We start from the raw sequence: 20,754 nt of genomic DNA on the forward strand, positions 1-20,754 counted from the left end.
TTTTACCACCAGATGTCACTGTAGTGCAGCGTCATGTCACATCTACGTAAGGCTATAGCCTTACTTTGATGAGATCAATGTGTGGATGACTCATCAAATCGCAACTGATTAGTCTACATCTAAGTAAGGCTATAGCCTTACCTTGATGAGATCAATGTGTGGATGACTCATAAAATTACAAATACTGATTAGTCTACATCTAAGTAAGACTATAGCCTCACTACAGTCCCTATGTGGCAGGTTTAGCGCTGCTTCACCTCCACTCAATTCATTTCACATGGGCCTGATTGCACAGTGGGGCCTGACGTTCACTTGGCGAGGGCTCTCTGGCGTGCTCGGGTCTTTGGCACCAAACGGTGACTTTGAAGGTAAGCATGGGTGCTGCTATATACAATTTATTTTTATAAGGCATAATGGTGTGATAGCTGCTGTTGTGTGACCATTTTACAGCGGTGTCGGCCGTGCCGATTTGGTGTGCAGCTTGTGGGGATTTTGAAGAGCGTGGTGTCTGCTCTCTGCCCTCATCGTGAAACGGTGATTGTGTGTTGGGCGAGGTGCTTCGCTCGGGTAAGTCTGTCATTATTTATTAATACAATCTGCTAACTTTAGTAGCCGTATATTAAAGGCCACAGTTTGCGCCTCCTCTCTTCCTCCGGCGCTCGGTGTGAGGCTGCAGTGCGCAGCCCGGTGACGTGCGCCACTATCTGGGCATCCTGAAGGACGGCTTTTCACGGCCTCCAGCCCTGGTGCTGTCGCTCCGTTTCTTACTGCTATTGCTGCCCGCCGTAACCCTTTTCTGAATGCTGTATGTTATAGCCTAGTGTTATGTTCCTTAATAAAGGCTTGAATTATTCATTTATTTCATTTTATTTTCATTTTCTTAACAATTAAGATGCTGCATGTGTTTATCCAGTCGAGTTCGTTAATCATTGATAAGTGTGCATCTCTCCCCCGACCATCCCAACAAAAATCCCGCCCCCCCCTCTCAGAAAATAGTTCCGACGTCCATAGTGATGGTTCCCCTCTCACTCCCCTTCATTTGGCGTGACACGTGGTGGTTTGGTTTGTAGTGGTTTTCTTTGATTGGAGTTGTATCTGTATCTCCCCCCCCCCTGGTTTTGTTTAGTCTGTACACTCAAACTAAATCCTAGACCTGTTCCTGTTATTTATTTGTTTATTTTTGTTACCGCAATTAATATTATTTTGTTGTTTGGCACTCAGGCTGTGTACGTATGGCACCTGTTATTTTAATTACCGCAAATCTTTTAATTAATAAATCTTTGTGTATATTTGGAAGTCTGTCTCCTGTCCTCTCTGTGAAACGAATCTGTGATCTGCTGTTGGTTGGTGTATTTCCTGGGTACATCCTTACTACAGCCCCTACATCTAAGCAACATTATAGCCTTACCTTGATGAGATCAATGTGTGGATGACTCATAAAATCACAACTGATTAGTCTAAATCTAAGTATGGCTATAGCTTTACTACAGCCCCTACATCTAAGTAACGCTATAGCCTTACCTTGATGAGATCAATGTGTGGATGACTCATAAAATTACAACAACTGATTAGCCTACATCTAAGTGAGGCTACAGCCTTACTACAGCCCCTACATCTAAGTAACGCTATAGCCTTACCTTGATAAGATCAATGGGTGGATGACTCATAAAATCACAACAACTGATTTATCTACATCTAAGTAGGCTTACCTTGATGAGATCAATGTGTGGACGACTCATAAAACTACAAATACTGATTAGTCTACATCTAAGTAAGGCTAAAGCCTTACCTTGATGAAATCAATGTGTGGAAGGCTCATGTGAAATGCACATAGTCAATGGTATATACACAATGGTACAAATAAATGGCACAGAGCCAAAGATGACCAAAATATAGTGTTTCAACCACTTAGGGATGGGGGGCTCATAAAGCCCTGTAGTGGGGGTGTGGGGTGGGGCCTCATAAAGTTCTGTAGCCCAGGAGCCTCCAGTGATGTTAGTGCGCCCCTGTATCTACTGATAACAGTTTGAACACAGTCATGAATTAAAAAATCTAAGAAAATATACAAAACTATACATAATGCATGTGTATCAATATGTAATGACCTGATCTTAAGTGATAATATAGGACTCATTCTCTCTAGATTACCTCACCACAAACATCTTATCAGTAATGGTGTTTTTAACCGTCCTATCATTTAACATGTGCAAACCAAACTATTCAACACTGGCAAGGCTGTTAAATCATGTCTGTTGATAGTAGATGGTATATACATTACTGTTGTTATCTATGTTGAAAAGAAAGGAAACTAAATATACTGTAGAGAGGATGCCTAAATGAAAAAAATACTATTGAAAATGAAACGGTATGAAAAAGAAGTACAGTTTTTACTTATTTTTGTCATTTTAGAAAATTTTATTGTCAGTTACATTTCAAATTGTATGGTAGTGATGTATCAATCTACCTTTTTCTTTTTTTACTGGTACAGCAGAACACACACACACACACACACACACACACTATAATTCACCTAGCACTCGTGAGACTTGTTTTTCTAGAAAATAGATCCTGTTTCTCACACACACACACACACACACACACACACACACACACACACACACACACACACACACACACACACACACACAATCACAGTCAATCAATACTCATCAACACTCATACTGTGTTATTGGTACCCTGTATGTCTCATGCGTCACCTTCACGTATGAATTATATGGATTTTGTCAAATCTATTAAAAAAACAGAACTGTTAGAGTTTTTCGTCTGTTTCTTGAGCTCGGCGGGTTAAAAGAATGAAGGTTCCAGTGTTGAGAGAGACGCAGCAGTGATTACTGAACACTGACTGGTTATTGCTACATTACTGACACTCACTAAAAGGAGGGGGTGGGGGGGGTGCATGTAACAGCAACAAGACAATCACAAAAAAAGAGTAAACATTTTGTCCTAAAATTACACATAAAGTGGGACTCACTCACATTATAACACGACTAAAAAGTTTAAAAGCAGTAAAAAAGAAAAAAGAAAAAAAGAAAAAATTAAAAAAAAGAAGTAAAATCTAAGAAACAGTCTAAGAAGAAGAAAATAAACATCAGGATGTTTCTTTGACGCAGCGATTCTTCCAGGCGGGAACGTGAAAGAAGTCCAGTCACTTGGGGCTCTGCAGGATTTTACAGCTCGTTGATGGTGTCACCTGTAAGACAGAACAACACACTGTTCAATTATCTACACACACACACACTCACACACTCACACACTCACACACTCACACACTCACACACTCACACACTCACACACTCACACACTCACACACTCACACACTCACACTGCTTGAGAAATTTGATCAAACTTTGATTTAAATTGTGTTATATAAAAAGGGATAAAGTGAGTTTTGGAAAAGTATGATATCACAAAAAATAAATAAAGAATCACCTCTTAATATACAATATGATCATTTAAAACCAGTCAATTTATACCACATATTACTATAATTTAAAAACAACAGTCTCATAATGTAGCTGATATTTCTGTTCATTCCATTTTCTTTGACTAATCCTGTCACATATTACCATCAGGGGTGCATCTTTTTAATATAGCAGGTCAGGATATTTACTGAGAACACAGCTGTATAGGAGCTCAGCTGTGGTTCATGTGCTTTGTGTAAAGTGCAGTTAAAGAAAGAGCTGATGTTGAACTTGGATTATTGGTTGAAGAGTAGTTACTTTTGGAACGTCAAATTTTTTCTCCCAGATATTCATATTTGTGAAGCTTTTTCCTGCCACAGTAAAACATCAGAAGTATATTTTGTGTGTCTGAACAGGAACACCTTATAATAAATGCATCTTAACATGAGCCCAAACACACTGCTGCTTTTCTTTTAATTTAACCTGCACAAAACCTCACACACCTTTAGTCAATTTGGCCCACAGTGTTGTGATGAAACTCTGAATGTGGTATGAATAAAATGAAGAAATGTTACATACTCTCTGCACAGGGGGAGGTGTAGTCAGTGACCGCCTCATCACCTGCAAACATGATCAGAAACCCATTAGAATAAAACAGACACAACACATAGAACTTCATATTTAGAAACTTGATGAGGTTCTTACTTGTTTGGTAGTAATCGTACACTTTGACCACAGCTGGTTTCAGGTTCCTGACCTGCACGTCCTCCTCTAGTGTCACACTGTATATCTTATCTTCATCTTTCTTCAGCTGCAAACAAACACCAAAGGACAACCAGTGACAGTCTGTCCACCTTTACTCACATAGAGAGAAGTAAGAGCTGCTTCTTACCCCGTCTAAGTAGATGTTGATGAATCCCTCCTCCACATCCACACGCTTCACTGACAGGTCGCTCTTCAGCTGCAGTGCACAAACATAGACTGCCATCAGTATACTCATATATATATATATAAAAACACAGACAAACAAGATGAGAGTAGTTGAACTCACGAGCTTCAGAGAGCTCTTGTCCAGAATGTATCCTGACAGGAGTTTGATGTTGATGATGACCATGTTAGTTTCCTCTCTCCTGCCCTGGTACCTGCAAACACACACACGTACACACAGTGACTTCACCTTCAGCTGTTTTGTGAAGTTGGATTTCTATGTAGCAGCAGAGTCTTTTTCTTTATGTTAAACTGCATATTTTACACATGTTCTAATACTCTTAAACATTTCTTAAAGACTCCCTCCACACATGTTTGAAGACATACAAATACTTTGTTTAGATTTTTTTTTTATTGATTATTATATGTGTTTGTCAAAAAGCCAAACAAATAATAATTACACAGTTAAAAAGCCTTCATTCAGTTGCTTGCAGTCTGCAATCTCACCACTAGATGGCAATAAATGCTACAAGCTGCACCTTTAAAATGACATCTACTTCTGTCTCACTGAAGATTCAAACTATTAATATGCAATTATTTTTCATTTCAGACGTTTAACTGTTGGACACAAGATGTCTCTTAGTCCATTCTCAGTGCTTGTGCACTGGAGACTTCAAGTCCACATCACACTTGTGTTAGTTACATACTGGACTGTGATTGGCTTCTTAACTAGTTGTGACATCACTAAATGATCCTGTACATCCAGGTGTTTGACTTCTCAGTCAAAGGTTTAAGGTGAGCTCAGAGAAACATGCTGCACGCCCCTCAGCAGATACTTCTGTACATAGAAGCTCAAATATTAAACCCAAGTAACACCTTTTTAAATGCAAATGAGGAAACTCTGACATCTAACAATAAAAAAGCCAAAACTGAAATTGCAATAAATATTATTAAGTTTAAATATGAGCGTAGAAATGAGGACTCACCAACTGTTAACTCATTACAATATATGTCTGCTTCATGGGAGAATCATCTCAAAGCTCAAAATCATTATTTATGTCTTTTTCGTGATAATTAAATGGTTAAATAGTTTCCAGAGACTGTTTTTTGATGATATTTGTATTTTCTGTGCTGTACTGTGGCTGTGTATATCCTGATACAACACCTCTACTAAGATTAACATTCCTTCTCCAGTAAAAACTCAAAAACAACATCAATAATACAACCTGCTCAACCTGGCTTGAAGGCAAATCAAAGATATCTCATCATTATTTCAGGTCAACAATATAACGTGATCAGCCAGTGTGGTATCGGTAAACACACACACACACACACACACACACACACACACACACACACACACGCACACACACACAGTACCTGACGTGCACAAAGAGGATGAGTTGTGGTCTGCTGGTGTTGCACTTGGCCATGGTGTTGGTTGAAATGTTGAAGGCGGAGAAGTCTGGGGGAGGGGGGACGTTGTAATGCATGGAGATCTGCGGGGGAGACGACTCGTCAATATCTGATCTTACATCACACAGTCGTCGGCGTATAAAGTGTGTAACACAACACTGACACACACATACTAATAATAATACATACTAATACACACATGTTCAGGTTTAACTTGATCAATAAAGTTTATAGTCCGTCTTAAAACTGCATTTTATTCATATCACACTGTTCTCATTCTTAATTCTCCTGTTTTTATTCAATTCAAGCTTATTTTTATCTCCCAATCTTATCTTTTTATCTTCTACTGTGGCTTGTTTCTGTTATATCTGGTCTTACTGCCTGTGTGAAACACAGTTTGAATAACTTTGTTGCTGTTCAAAGTTGCATTATAAGTAATGTCTCTTTCACAATGTAAGTCTATGGGGAAAAGTCTTTTTGGGCCTAGTAGCATCACATGATGTAATTACATAGTTTGGCCACTATGTCAAATCAGCTTCAAAGCCTGGCGCTATTTCATAATATCTACTGATAACAGTTTGAACATGTAAAGTCTTATAAATTATAAAACTAAAATAGCTATAATAACTATACATAAAGAGGTATTACATGACTGTTTATTCATGTGTATCAATATGTAATGACCTGATTTTAAGTGATATTGGACTCATTCTCTAGATTACCTCACCACAAACATCTTATCAGTAATGGTGTTTTTAACTGTCCTATCCTGTGTTCTCTGTGACTGAGTGTACCTGTGCCAGCACACAGCCTTGTCCCTGTGCTGTGATGGTGTACTCTCCAGGGACGTCGCTCAGCCTCTCCTCCTGGTACAGCAGTCTGTTGCTCTGATCCACCTTAAACTCTTTGTTCAGGCCTCCTAACGACGTCACCGTCACTGCTGTGCTGCCCTCGTCGCTGTAGGTGGCGGCTCCGTACTTGGCCAGCGCCTGGAGGGCCACCACGGTGTCCTGAGGTGCACGGAGGTTAGAGGAGTTAGTAAAGTCCATTCGGGGTTAAAAAGGCTTCCTGTGAGAAACGACTGTGAACGGCAGCGCCTACCTGCGTGGAAGAGAAACCTCCGTAAGGGTTCTGCTGCTGAGCCAGCCAACGGACGATGCCAGATGCGTAGTCCAAACTGAATTCTGGCAGGGCCGGACCAGAGAGTAGAGCCAGCAGCACGTAGGAGGTCATCTCCACCTCCAGAGAGTCCAGGGCTTTCCCAGAAGCCCCTGCTCTGTTCCAGTGAAGAGTGCCCCCTGCCAATCAGGACAGTGGAGTCGCTCATTGGAAAAAGTTAAGCAATCATGATCTTAGAATTTATGCAGAGTTTAATTTGTGGGAACATGTAAAGCCTACAGTCTACACATTACCACACTGGTTCATTTATTCATAGTTTAGCTCTAGGTTTCAAAGTAGATACTCTCTATTTGAGTTTCTGTTGCCAGTCTACCTAATATTCCACACTGTACTTCAAACCAAGAGGCTAACCCTTTTCTAAAATGATTTATTCTCCTAAAATGTCTCTGAAAAAAGCAAAAAATATGATTGAAGGATGTTTTTCATGTCATTTATAAATTATATAACGTGTGTGTGTGTGTGTGTGTGTGTGTGTGTGTGTGTGTGTGTGTGTGTGTGTGTGTGTGTGTGTGTGGTGTGATAAGATGTTTTCCATCCTAGATTTTCTTGCAGTCTTATCTTTGCTTTTACATCTTTGTCTTATCTGTGCTCTAAATGTATATAGATACTCTTTGGATTTGATATTTAATAAGTGTATGCAGGTCATCCACAACAGCAAGGGTCTACTGCAGGCCTTCATATTCATTTTGTTTGATGAACGATATCTGATAACATGAAGCAGCACCTTGTAAACTCTGATGTAGCATGACAGAATTCACTGACTGTACACACGGCCGCTATGGAGTGGGACCCAATTAGTGCTGATTAACGTCAGCGTTCGTGCTGCTAGGTGTCAGTGAAACGCTGCCGAGGCTGTCATACCCTCTGTGTTGGCCTGCTGGTGCAGGTAGGTGATGAGTTTGCTCCTCATCTCCTCGTCTCCAGCCAGAGTGAAGGTGTAGGACAGCAGGGCCGTGGTGTAGAGGTTATCCATCTGGCCTTCCACTGCTGCTTTGAGACAGCTCAGACACCTCTGGACAACAGGGTCCTGGCAAGACACAAAGGCAAACACAAACACACTGATGAGATCGTATGCAGGATTCTCAAAATGACTTGCTTTAAGCTTCTGAGCAAGGAAACTCTTACAATAACTCTTCAGTTAAATGCAGCCCACACATGAGACTATTAGTCATGTACAGCTGCACACACAAGGAACAGTGAAAGTTATTGAATTCGCTCATTATTACTCAGTGCACATGTATTTAAAACTGTCTGCAAGCAACTGTGATCTAATGAAATCTTTAGCTTATTACATTACTACAGTGTGGGTCTCTTTAAAGGACAGAGTCAATCTTCAGACTCAATGCTCCTAAATGTGTCCTCCTCCTAACACAGCTTCCTATCACACTTTACATTATAAATCACTGTTGACCTCTATGTGGTAATTGTTGTAGCTTAGTCTATCTTCAAAAATGACGAGACAAGACTCTGGATTTAAAATCAGACATGCTTGTTTAGTGAATAAAAGAAAAGCAGACGCATTAGCTCGTGGCAACAGACGTTATACAGCTTGACTGCTAACAAAACTATTTAGCGCTAACTCTTCTTCTTGTTTTTATTCCACTCCTGGTGCATTATGGATAATTAAACACCACACAATGCATTTTAACTTCTGAATTATCTACTGTGCTAAAATAAAATGTACTATGTAAATGAAAATCCTTAATATTCTTTTATCTCAATATTTCCCACATTAACTGTCTTACATGAATGATCAACTTAACAACTCTTATGAAATAAAATGTGCTTCATCAAATAAACAACAATAATGACATTTTTTTCATGTGATTGGTTAACTTTGTTGGGGATGTATTGAGGTTAAAGAGAATGCTCAGGTCTCATCTGGAAAGAAAATCACTTACTTAAAAAACATTACATACAATGAAACTAAATGTCATTTTAAGTAAAGGGTTGTGATTAATAATACAGATATTTACATACAGTAGTATTTCCTGTTTGTTTGTAGTAACAGTATTATTTGATGACTCGTTGAAAGGTGGGTTGTTATGGTGTCAGACTCACCGTGGCGTTGGTGTCCAGCTCCAGCATGGCGGCAGTGATGTAAGCTGTCAGGGACACATCGTCACTCACTCCTCCCTGATGAAACACACAACAGGAATGATCAGAAAACACATTCACTGCTTCACTTTATGCTTTTTAGTTTTGTCTGCGCCACTGAACATAGACTCAATAGAAACACAATGCGAGCTGAGTTGTTTCAGGTCTCATCTCATCAGTTTATTACGTTTTGACCTGTTCGACGTTCACAGGTTCATATTCCAGCAGCAAGTGACAGTGTGTGAGATTGCTCTCATTTCTATTCAATATGTGCGTTCATGTGTCCCGTCACATATTCAGGTGTTCAGAGATTTCTTCAGTTTTTTTTGGACACTACTTCTCACCATCATAACTGGTTCCATGTGAAACTGAACACTTAGACATAATTAATGTCTGTTAATGGAAAGGGACAATCTGTGTTTACTGAGATAAAGAGATAAAAGAGGTATTTCTATCCTTTCTTGACAATACCCCTGATTCCGTTTAATCTGGTGAACTTCTTTATTTGCTTGAAAAATATATCTCTTTAAGGTCTTCATCACCTTTTAGTAACAATGAGTCAGTAAGCTCTGAGTAAAACCCAAGGTCTGAGCTAAGCAGAAGATACTCTAGATAAACATTATTTTAATAAGTGATTCATCAGTCATTTTTAAGAAAAATGAATTCAATATTTTTGGAGAAAAACAAACTTTGCGAAGACGTCAACTTGGACATGATTTTTATGGCTGGGGGCACTTTTTATAGACCAAAACAGTAAATGTGCAGCTTAATCTCACACAGGTGCACTAGAAAGCCGTGAAATCACAGCAAAGCCAGAGTTTATACTAACTGTGATGGATCAGCTGATGTAACAGCAGAATGATTCCTTTGTGACACTGAATGCATTTTTAGACTGATCGGTTTGCCCAGCCTTTACTCTGTGTGTGTGTGTGTGTGTGTGTGTGTGTGTGTGTGTGTGTGTGTGTGTGTGCAGATACGTGTTCTGCTCCTCACTAACACAGTTGTCAGGCCTTATTGGTATCAGTCTTCCTCAGGAAGTGCTTTAGTTTGATAGTGAACTGCCATAAAATAACCCATACAGGATATTTCCTCTGAGTGTGTGTGTGTGTGTGTGTGTGTATGCCCTGGGCAATCTCCGCTCTCACTCGTAGCTCTCTGAAACTCTTCTCTATGCTAATCGCTCATATTGACTTAATCCTAAGTGTCTTATGGGGAAAATTCACCCGCGCAGAACACTTAACCACCACACTGCCAAGTGTTGTTCAGTCCTAATACTCCCACCTGACATGTCAACATTCGTTCTCATCTCATTACCTTCATGCCGTTGTGGAAGAGTTTCCCAACAGATCTGATGCATCCGTCGGGCCTCTGGTGTTTGGACAGCCACCTCCTGGCATCTTTAATGTGCTGCTTATTCACAAAAATGTATGGTCTCGCCCCACCGAAGGACTTCATCACAAAAGAGGTCAGCCTAGAGGGTAATATACAGACAACACACAGTTTTTAGAAGACAGATCTAACCATATGCGCCTGTGTTGGTAACCCTGAAATGAACCCGGCCACAGGACAATTACATAACAGCCCTCTGTCTCACACTAACATGGAGCTTTAAGCCTGAGCTGCATCCACAACACAACTCGACACCATCCGACCCGCACATGAGCTCAACACACTGAAGACAGCTGGAGCCGATACAGAGGCAGCAAAGCCTGTTGATCGGAAAGTTAAGTATTCGCTTCCATTATTTTTAAATAAAACATCCTCATGTGTCAGACGTAATGCTGGAGGAAGCCAGTTATACAAATAATAACTCACTCTGCATGTATTGTGTGGCATTGTAATCAGTATCATCCTGGATGCAGTCAAGAGTCCACTATGATTAACTCTTGTTGATATTTTAAGGGGGAGTTTTTCCTTGCTTCTGTCGCCAAGCTCTATATGAAAAGTGCCTTGAGACGATGATGTTATGTAAATAAAGATTGAATTGAATTGAATATTTTAAGGTTCACATAAATCATTACAGCAGCACTATTATGGTGAAAATCTAAGCAAACAAATGCTGATACAGCAGCATTCATTAATTCTCCTTTAACCTCTGTTTTGGTCTCCTCCACCTCCTATATCTGAGTTCACTATCTGGTTCTGTATCAGCTGGTTCTTATCTGGTTCTATATCTAGTTCTTTAGCAGCTGAAAAGCTCCAGCATGTTCTCTGTACAACTTTATCTGACTGTTTCACTCTGCAGTCAAGTTTTTCAACTGATTCAGTTGGTATATAAATATTGAGAAATATTGACTGGTGCAGCTACATTGATTTTTTATGCCGCATGTGAAAGCCACAAAAAGCTGTAAATACAACACTGACATATTCTGTCTTTGTGAAGTTGATATGGCCACTGGAACTCGATGGATATGGGATTTTTGAAACTGACACCGATTTTAGAGTGGAAAAGTTTACTGTTACAGATATGATATTTTGAACTGGAATGAAAACAGACTTGTTTAATGTGGATTGTTCACTGATCATTTTTGTATTTATGGTTTTAATTATATTTTATAATGTATAACATTATTATACAATGTTAAGTAACTCTTGAAAAGAACGCTGAGTAAAATAAAGAATAAATAAAACTGGCTAAATAAACCTCAGTACTGTTGTTACTATTATTTTGATTGACTGAACTCTAATCAGAAATGCTTTTTTCTTGCTTATCAGAAAATGTCACTCAATGCCAACTCCTGAAAAATGTACCTGGATTGTGGGCAGTAAAATTAAAACAATGAGAGAAGAGAGGCTGAAAAGCTTTGTAGGACTGAGGTGACAATAGCTTTTTTTCCCCCATTACACAGTCATTTTTGATTAGTGCAGCTTTTATGTAAAAACAATATTGTATTTCTCCCTTTGAGACTTAAATGAAAGTCCTCTTTCCCCAAAGTTCCACATAACTGCGCTCACTAAAGCGCTGATATTTCAAGGGATTTGGACAATTTCATCCAATCTTCTGTTGGAATTTTAATGTAATTGAACACTTGAGAGCCCTAGTTTCTACTAACCACAAACACACACCCACACACACACACACCAACTGCCAAACTGCCCAGCATCCTTTCAAAACAGCAGAGGGTTTGTTAAATCCCCCTGAGGCACTGTGCTTTAAGCCCATTAAAAGCTAATATTAATATTTTCTGGCAGGTTCCTCACAAAGTAAATTATTAGGATCCTGTCTGGTGCCAAACGGCAGAGAGGACATAGAGAGAGAGTGTGTGTGTGTGTGTGTGTGTGTGTCTACATTCCACTGTGTCTGCGTGTCCTTTTTATTCTTTCATTAAAATCAAGTGTGAGATTTGAGCTGAAAATTAACAGAAAAGCTGTAAATACTTTACAGTGTTCTATAACCACTGATGCAACAGCAATATATATCATGTGTTACATCATCATAAAGACATTTTTATAATTTTGGTATTTATAGGTTTATTCATAAGTTCACAGATGTGGAAGTAAAGTGACAGACAGTGGTTTGATTAGTGGTTTCTCAGTTTGCACATTATTACACATCTAAATGTTAGCAGCAGTTGGGTTAGAAAAAATAGATGTTATTCATGTAATATACTATAACAATTACCATATGAAGCGGAAGATGTTCTTATATAAGCTATTAAGTGACTCATTTTGGTCCCCACTTGTTTTTTTCTTGTAAAAAGTATCAAACTTCTTCTTTAAATGAAATGTAACTGTTATTACAACCTTTCATTATATAACACTGAGCAGCATCCACTCATTCATGTTACTGACCAGGTGTTTCCAGACTCATCATTCTTCCCAAAGGCACTGTAAGAGCCGTCGTCATGCTTGTAGGTGAGCTCCCTCTGATACCCTACAATAAACACAGAATAATACAAAATATAACAAAAACAAGAAGAAAATAAAGAGAAATTACCTTCAAATAATCCCTCCTTCACTTGTAGTATTAATATCACAAGCTTCTTCAGCATTGCTGCACCATAAATGTCTGAAAGTTCTTTTTAAGTTAAAGTTATATTTGACTAAATGAAGACATTTGGTTGGATGCAGCTGTAATGGCTTTTTTCATATTTGTACCAATATGCAGATCATGAGAATCAAACTCCAGTGTCAGGTAGATCAGGTAGAGACATCACGGAGGTTAAGTCACAGACTTTTCCTGATGTTTCTACTGTCTGTGGACTAAAAATAGAGGACACTAACATTCATTGTCACTTTTAACCATGTGCTCTATGATATTATCCAGATCGTCATCCATCTTTGACAGTTTCTTGTATTGAGATGATACAGGAGCACATCAGGATTTACCGCTTTCCAGGAAGCGTGTTGCCTTGTCCTGAATCTCTGTGGTCAGCTGGTTGGTGCTTTTCAGGTAGTTGAGAATGAAAATGTTTGGAGCGAAGAGCACCATGTTCTGCTCCCCACAGCCGTACGGCATGGCCAGGAGCCTGTCCAGGTTCTTCATGGCCCGGCCCATCAGGTCACCTGCAGAGGCAACAAGGCACCAACGTTCAAGGATTTTTTAGTTAAGTACTAATGCAGAGTCTTGAACAGTGTTAACATGTAGAGTGACTGACCCAGTACAGAGACAGAGGCCCTGGCAGATCCAGCAACAAACATCTCCGGCATCAGAAGAGAGATTTTCTTCTCCACTGGCCCCTCTGGAAACACAGAAAGCACAAGTAATGACACCCAAGTTAAAAAGAAGCAAGCTTAAGTCTTTGGTATAGAAAACACTACTTACATTGACCAATCATAACATGTTTGTCTGCTAATCATCTTGTTAACCACATATAAGTGTTGCCATACTTCTCCTTAAGTAACAAAATATCAGTGATCATCAAGTACAATGTAATACATTCTGACAACAATAATCAATCACTAGTTAAATATTTTTACCTTTTTTTTTAAATTATTAAATAGGAAAAAAAATAAAAAATAAAGGCAACTGACAGTTTTATTTGAGAGCTGTCTTTTGCCCATGGTGAATAAAAATAAAAGTGAAATTGATGGAGTCACTGTCTTGATGTAACACAACACAGAACTTGTCATCCTTTAGCTCTGACATGGTGGATACTTACTACAGCCATCCATTTCATCCTGACTCTCTTATCTCCAAATCTGACAAACTCAAAGGCTTGTCAACAATAACGAGCACAATTAGAATCAATCAATCCCTCGCTCCCTAACCTCTGGCCCTGACGCCAACAGGTCTCACGACGAGACGACAGTTGAAGATGGGATCGAGTGTACCGGCTTTTCAGGTTGTGATGAATTAGAGGGTCAAAGAGTCTGTAAACCCCCGAGGCTTTCAGACAACTTGACGCTGATGCACATGCTTGAGAACACTCACCTGCAGGACAGAGGAGAGCGTTGTGACTGACAGACTGTGGTGTTCCTTCAGCCTTGTGGAGAGAAATAAAGATGATGATGATGAAGACACACAGCTTACAAAACCTACTTATAAGTATTGTGTGAGTGAAACAAAGTGTAGTTAAAATATGTTAATGAGATACACTGTTGGATTGGGTGAAATGTTCTTTTATTACCATGAACACACAGGAGTTTATGTGGACTCCAAATGTGGATTCATCCACAGCTGAAAATAGTCCCTGATAAGTGCCCAATCTTTTCTTGATTTGGTGCCATTTGCTAAAAAGCGCAGTGACCAACTGCTGTAAAAAACTACTGAGCCTTCCTTTAAAAATGACACTAGACATTTGTCATCTACTTTTAAAGATGTTTAGAGCCTGAGAGCCACAACACTGTCCTACATCCCTAACCTAACACACTGTTTTAGTCTTCTAATGAGATCTGAAAAGCAGTAAATATTTACTTTCAAACCTATTTACATTTTCTAAAATCTGGACATTATAAAATAATTGTATCTGGTTCAAAGATGCTCATCACAAAAAGTCAAAACTGATCTCATATCATTACATGCAAAGTTCTGACTTTATTTTACACCTTAATATTGTGAGGTGATTGCTCCTTATTAAATAGGCATTAACTGTTTCTTTGGCCACTTGGGGGCAGCAGAGACAAGCACAGCGTATTTACACATCAAGCAGATACAAAGCAACATTAAACCTGCAGTGCGGAACTTTTACATATAAATGAACGTCTGTTACATTCGAGCCTTTGCCAAATGAGTTAACACAATGCTGATTAAGCTTATAACAGCCAGATACAGCTCTCTGTCTTTCACAGTATACAGAGTTTTTAAATCTGTGGTGATACTGCCTCACTGGCATGCACACGAGACTTCCGCTGGCTGAGTTAGCACCCTGCTAACCTGAATGGAGATAAAATAATTTAACCGTCCGACTCTTGTAGACTTTCTTAATGTTAATGACTGAATGGATTGCTTTCTGATAGTGAAACGAGTCATTTCCCAGGGGTTGTTTGACGCTCTAAACAATTTATCTACCGTTTTACAGCCACAAAACTAGCGACAGTGTAGGCTACAGCTGAGCTATAATGTGTCAACTAGCGTGTCCACTGTTTCTGTAATTACTCTCACTGCCAGAAGGGGGAGACTTAAATCCGGCACTCCAGTTTCATTTGGAGTCATGTTTTAAATAAAAATATCTGGCTCTATAGCTACTTAGATCCGTGCCAGGAACCATATCAACATTATCAACATTTTGTACAAGTTATGTTGTAAAATCAGGACAGAAAGGCCTACACTGGTATCAAACTGCACCAACTGAATCAATGCATTTTGGACTAGCTGCCCATATGAGCAGCCTCATAAATTCATAGTGTAAAAAACAGATTTAAAACCACTTTATTCTACTACATTAAAAAGTGAACTGTTGTAACATTTCAATGATTTCTTAGAAATATCTAGGAAATGAAATGCATTAAATTACCTCATGAAAACTGTGGTAAGTAATGAATTTGTTCTATATCATGTAAGATAAGGAATATATCATCATCACAAACGGAAGATTGGCATGGATAGGACACTGTTTTGGGTTCTGGTAATTAGTGATTATCTGTTATGTTACACATTTTTTTCTCCCACTTATTTTAGTTTAGATTTTTATTATTATAAATCCTAAAATAACATTTTTATTATTCTTATTTTCTCTCATGTGCATCGGCCTCAACTTGTTCTTTGTAGTGGTTTCCTTCATCATTTTTGTTCCTTTTCTTTATATTGTCCTCAGTCTATACTTGTTCTGTCTTATTATCAGCTTGTCAATCAACTATTAAGCACTTTGAACTACATTAACCTGTATGAAAGCTGAATTTAAAAATAAAGTTTGATACACATATATTCACTTAATTAAAAAGGCAATACTATATTCCATATTTAAATATGTGTTTGCTGAGCTTTTAAATGAGGTTTAGTGTTGTGTGTGACAGTTACTGACCTGCACCAGCAGGGTGCGGACCACTGTGTCGATTTGGCCCATGTCGGGAACAACAGCCACTTCATTGCCACAGAGTATGTCAGTCTTCATGGCCTCAGCGCTGACCTTCAGTTTCACCTCACCTGCGTGTACACAAACATACTCTTACTCTGGAGAGCAGGGACTGTATTGATTACCGCTCTCTTCTCCTGTCACTCTGTCACATTTTGTGTACGGAAGCAAAAAACAGCTTCCCATCTGCTTTTCAATCCAGCTCATTATTCTCCCTGTTCCACCCCCCCTCTATCTGTGTTTTCCTTCCTCCCCCTGTTTCCTATCTTATTCGTCCTCATTAATCCCCATTTGTTGCGTTATTATACTTTCTCTCTCTCGCGTACCGCTCTATCTCCCACCCCCTCCCTCCCCTTCCTTTCACAGCCCACAATCCTTCTCACAGAGGACAAGTACAGATCACCCCCCGAGGGAGAGGTTTCGGAGTGTTTCGTCAGAGATACTACCTGACTTGTTAGTACAAGTGATTGTCAGCATTCCTCTAAGGGGGAGTTAGAGGAGCGCAATTTGACATTCATCAGAGCCTCGCCTCCATCCCTGCTGATGGAGGCTGATAGAAATCCTCTGCTTTTCGGGCCAGGCGGTGCTACAACAACAGCCCCCTTTTTCTTTCCTTCCAGCGGTGAAGACGCAACAGCTGTCAGTGCCCTTAATAAGGATTAATTAGCTTGTTCTATCTCATCATCTCATCTTCGTCGCTCAGAGTGTTAGATTCTATTGGACGTATTGAACAACAACAGTGTTTAAAATGATTTCAAGATATGAAGATTGCGTTATACTGTTAGTGACAGTCAACTGGAAAATATCTCTGTAATGAGGCAGCAGCACCATGTCTAGCTGACACTGTGCAAGACAGTGATGCTCCATCACTTTTTGAAGGATATTGATATATATTCTTTTTTTTTTGGGACTGAAATTAATAGATGATCATTTGTGAAGAAACACTTTTTAAGCAAAAGTTCCTAAAAGCTTTAATTAGTTATATTCATTGCTTTAGATACGGTTTGAAAAAGCCTCTTAAATTGCATTTAGACTACAACACATTAAAAAAAGGAGCATGTCAGTGTCTCTGCATGTTATTACCCATCACATCATGTCTTCTTTCATTTTAGTCAAAGTTAAGCTACTGTCCCCGCTATGTACATTCTGTTTTAGGTCTCTTTTGATGATCCGTTGTCAGTTTATTAATGACTTAAAATATAAAATTTAAGTTTTGTCCCAAGAAAATATAATTAGGATTCTGGTGGGAAGGAGAGCAGCTTCAAGCAGCCCCTCCTGCCATAATCATTTTGAAGAAACCAGAATCCTTTTTGCAACAATGTGTACGCATTTAAAAAAAACATTTATCAGTTTCTCCTTAATTACATAATTGTTCTATTTATTCATGTGTGTATTTCTTCATTTTTCTTGGTCTAAAAATTGGTCTATGTGTGGGTTAGAAGATCATTTACTTTCGGTAACAGCAGCAAAACCACAAAGCAAAAGTCTCCATTTCAACTTAACATCCTACATTTTAAGACTTTCTTACATGCCAGAGAATTATCAGTGAAATGTAGCATCAAATATGGAAAAAGTTATGGCATATTATAAAATATATTATTGAATTTAGAGCTACAACAATTAGTGATGGACAGAAAGTTAATTCTACTATTTTGATGATTTTGTTTAACAAAAAATTCATTTTACTCTTTTTCTTTTTTTAAAGCAAAATGGTTGCAGCTTCTTGACTGATTTTTCTGCTTCTCATATGATAGTAAATTGAATATCTTTGGATTTTGGCCTGCTGATTGAAAACAAAACAAGACATCTTGAAGACGTCACCACAAGCTCCAAGACATTGTAACAGGTTGTAATTTTCACGATTTTCTGATATTTTATAGACAAACGATAAAATTGAGAAAATTATGGCTTATAAAAATAATCCAATTAGTTCCAGGCCAGTATTATAAATACTGATACTGATTTGAAAGTACCATTGTAGCTGCTCTCCCTAATTTTTATACACTCATGATTTGTGTGTAAAATGTTGATCTTTAAAAAGTAGCTGCTGACTACAGTTTAGATATTTAAGTATTTCCACAGACCACAGCCATCACATGTAAAATATCAGTTCAATTGTAAATCAGATGGGATTGAACCAGTATTAATGTCTGGTCATCAATCTATTAATACCGAGGGCTGTCGGAGTGACGATCCATGAGAAGGTCCTACTCTCCTCTGCACACAGACACACACTGTACTGACAGCCTTCACAGCTCCTGGAGGTGTACTGCTCTGCATCAGCCAGTGTGACCTTCACCTGCAGGCAGAAAGAAAGATAAAACAATGTACCAAATATGTGAAATATACAGTAGGCCTATGCCACACGATATAAGTGAAAATGTCCAATTATTACTAAATTGTTTGGTTCAATTTCAATTTAGACAAACTTAATCTGAAAGACCCTGAATATTTACCATAATGCATTTGGAGAGATAGTTGAAGACGGTGGCTTTGAGTGTAAACACCTCCCCTCGAATGACAGAGTAGGGCAACGTGAGGCTCACAAAGAATGGCTGGAAGGCGGTCAGGCCCGTGTTGGGTGACACGCCGAAGCCCACAGAGGAGACACAGAAAGCTCCGGCAGCCCACTTAGTGATGGTGTCTGGTACAGTCTTCTCTACATCCACTGACCCAGTGTCTCTGTACAAACATACATGAGAGAGTCCAGTTAAAAAGTTCAAGCAGCATGGAGTTCCTCTTAATCGATGGAAACATGGATATACTCAGTACATTTCATGACAGTCTGTGTTAATACATTATGAGATGTTTTATGTTCAAAGCTAACATGCTGATATTTAGCCGTCTAATGTTTAGCATTTTAGCTATGTTAATTTGTGTTAGCTAACATTAGCATGCTACCATTTGCTGAGTCACATCATGTATTGGGTCACAAACCAAAGCAGGGAACATTTAAAGATTTCCTCAAGACATGTATTAAGACAGATTAAAAATACTCCTGATATGTTTATTTTTCAGAAAACAAAGTATAATTACAACACTTAAATCTTAACTTCCACCTCATTAAAAATTCCAGAATCTATAAATGGGTAAATATATTTCATTTCAATGTGTCCACCTTCACTGTAAGGTCAATTCTCAGTGTTTGTAAACTGCAGGCTTCAAGTTTGAACATCATATTTGTGTAAGCTGAATATAACACCAGGCTTTCAAAACTACTTGTCACAAATCCTGCTTGTAGGCTCACAATTTAAAATCTGATTTTCAATTACCTCAGAGAAACTTTGAGCAGTTGAATATGAAAACAGTGTCAAACTAGTTCACATACATCATTCTGGCAGGCTAATGTTTAGCATTGTAGCTATGTTAATTTGTGTTAGCTAATGTTAGCATGATACCATTTGCTGTGTCACATTTAAAGATTCCCTCCAGACATGTATTAGGACAGATACAAAGAAAACAGAAGTATAATTACAAGATTTAACACATTTTTAAAAAGTTTAAAATGAACTTTCCTCTCATTCAAAACTCCATAATCTATAAATGTGTAAATATATTTGATTTCACTGCTGGACACAAGATGTCTCCTCCTTCACTGTAAGGTCAATTCTCAGTATTTATACACTGGAGGCTTCAAGTTTTAAAATCATATTGTGTAAATTGAATAATGGACCAAGATTGGCTTCAAAACTAGTTGTCACAAATCCTGCTTATAGGCTCACACATTGAAATCTCTGAGCTCAGAGAAACTTTCAGCAGCTGAATATGAAAACAGTGTCAAACTGCATAAATATCATGTACAGTGAATCTCAAACATCCAACTGTAGGAACAAAGAAAAAACATGTTTCTGAACGTAGGGGGACCTTTTTTGATAATAGTGCCAGATGAAAAGTGAAGCTTCAGGCATGAATTTGTAATAAATGGCAATCTAGTATTGAAGATATTTCAACAAAATCCCCAAATGTGAACCTCATGGTGGTTCTGAAAAGTGAGGCGATGAACAAAGTCATTAAGGATTCATCCTCTTGGCCTTTCATTGACAGTCCTTCCAGTGTTAAGCCCTTTCAGTCTGGACCAAAGTGATGCACCAGCAGATACATAGACACTGCTACAGTATCTCTGGATAAAAACAACCCACTACATGGTGCATGTACTGGTACTGAAACAAAAACTGTTTTAATCAGCTAAAATTCAAGATTAGCTTCACATGATAGAGTTTTACACACCAAAACTACATCCATAGTAAGAAAAGTTTTGG

At 38.6% G+C, this 20,754-nt stretch overlaps 1 protein-coding gene across 2 annotated transcripts in view; it reads right to left on the bottom strand.

Moving 5' to 3' along the window:
* Positions 1-2,602: 2,602 nt before the first annotated feature.
* The window catches only part of LOC128360207 (alpha-2-macroglobulin), a 34,559-nt gene continuing 16,407 nt past the window's right edge, over positions 2,603-20,754 (bottom strand). For both annotated transcript variants that reach the window (XM_053320582.1, XM_053320584.1), the window contains exons 19-36: positions 18,952-19,177; positions 18,668-18,794; positions 16,445-16,566; positions 14,416-14,467; positions 13,640-13,723; positions 13,371-13,547; positions 12,834-12,915; positions 10,356-10,512; positions 9,006-9,080; positions 7,806-7,971; positions 6,867-7,063; positions 6,560-6,775; positions 5,730-5,848; positions 4,474-4,564; positions 4,315-4,383; positions 4,128-4,233; positions 4,002-4,043; positions 2,603-3,211 (exon numbers count right to left, since the gene is read on the bottom strand). In XM_053320582.1, the coding sequence (XP_053176557.1) occupies positions 3,189-3,211; positions 4,002-4,043; positions 4,128-4,233; positions 4,315-4,383; positions 4,474-4,564; positions 5,730-5,848; positions 6,560-6,775; positions 6,867-7,063; positions 7,806-7,971; positions 9,006-9,080; positions 10,356-10,512; positions 12,834-12,915; positions 13,371-13,547; positions 13,640-13,723; positions 14,416-14,467; positions 16,445-16,566; positions 18,668-18,794; positions 18,952-19,177 (2,131 nt within the window). In that variant the 3' untranslated portion in view covers positions 2,603-3,188. The remainder of the gene's footprint in view (positions 3,212-4,001; positions 4,044-4,127; positions 4,234-4,314; positions 4,384-4,473; positions 4,565-5,729; positions 5,849-6,559; positions 6,776-6,866; positions 7,064-7,805; positions 7,972-9,005; positions 9,081-10,355; positions 10,513-12,833; positions 12,916-13,370; positions 13,548-13,639; positions 13,724-14,415; positions 14,468-16,444; positions 16,567-18,667; positions 18,795-18,951; positions 19,178-20,754) is intronic.

This window comes from Scomber japonicus, chromosome 6 (genome assembly GCF_027409825.1).
Source record: "Scomber japonicus isolate fScoJap1 chromosome 6, fScoJap1.pri, whole genome shotgun sequence".
Lineage (NCBI taxonomy): Eukaryota > Metazoa > Chordata > Actinopteri > Scombriformes > Scombridae > Scomber > Scomber japonicus.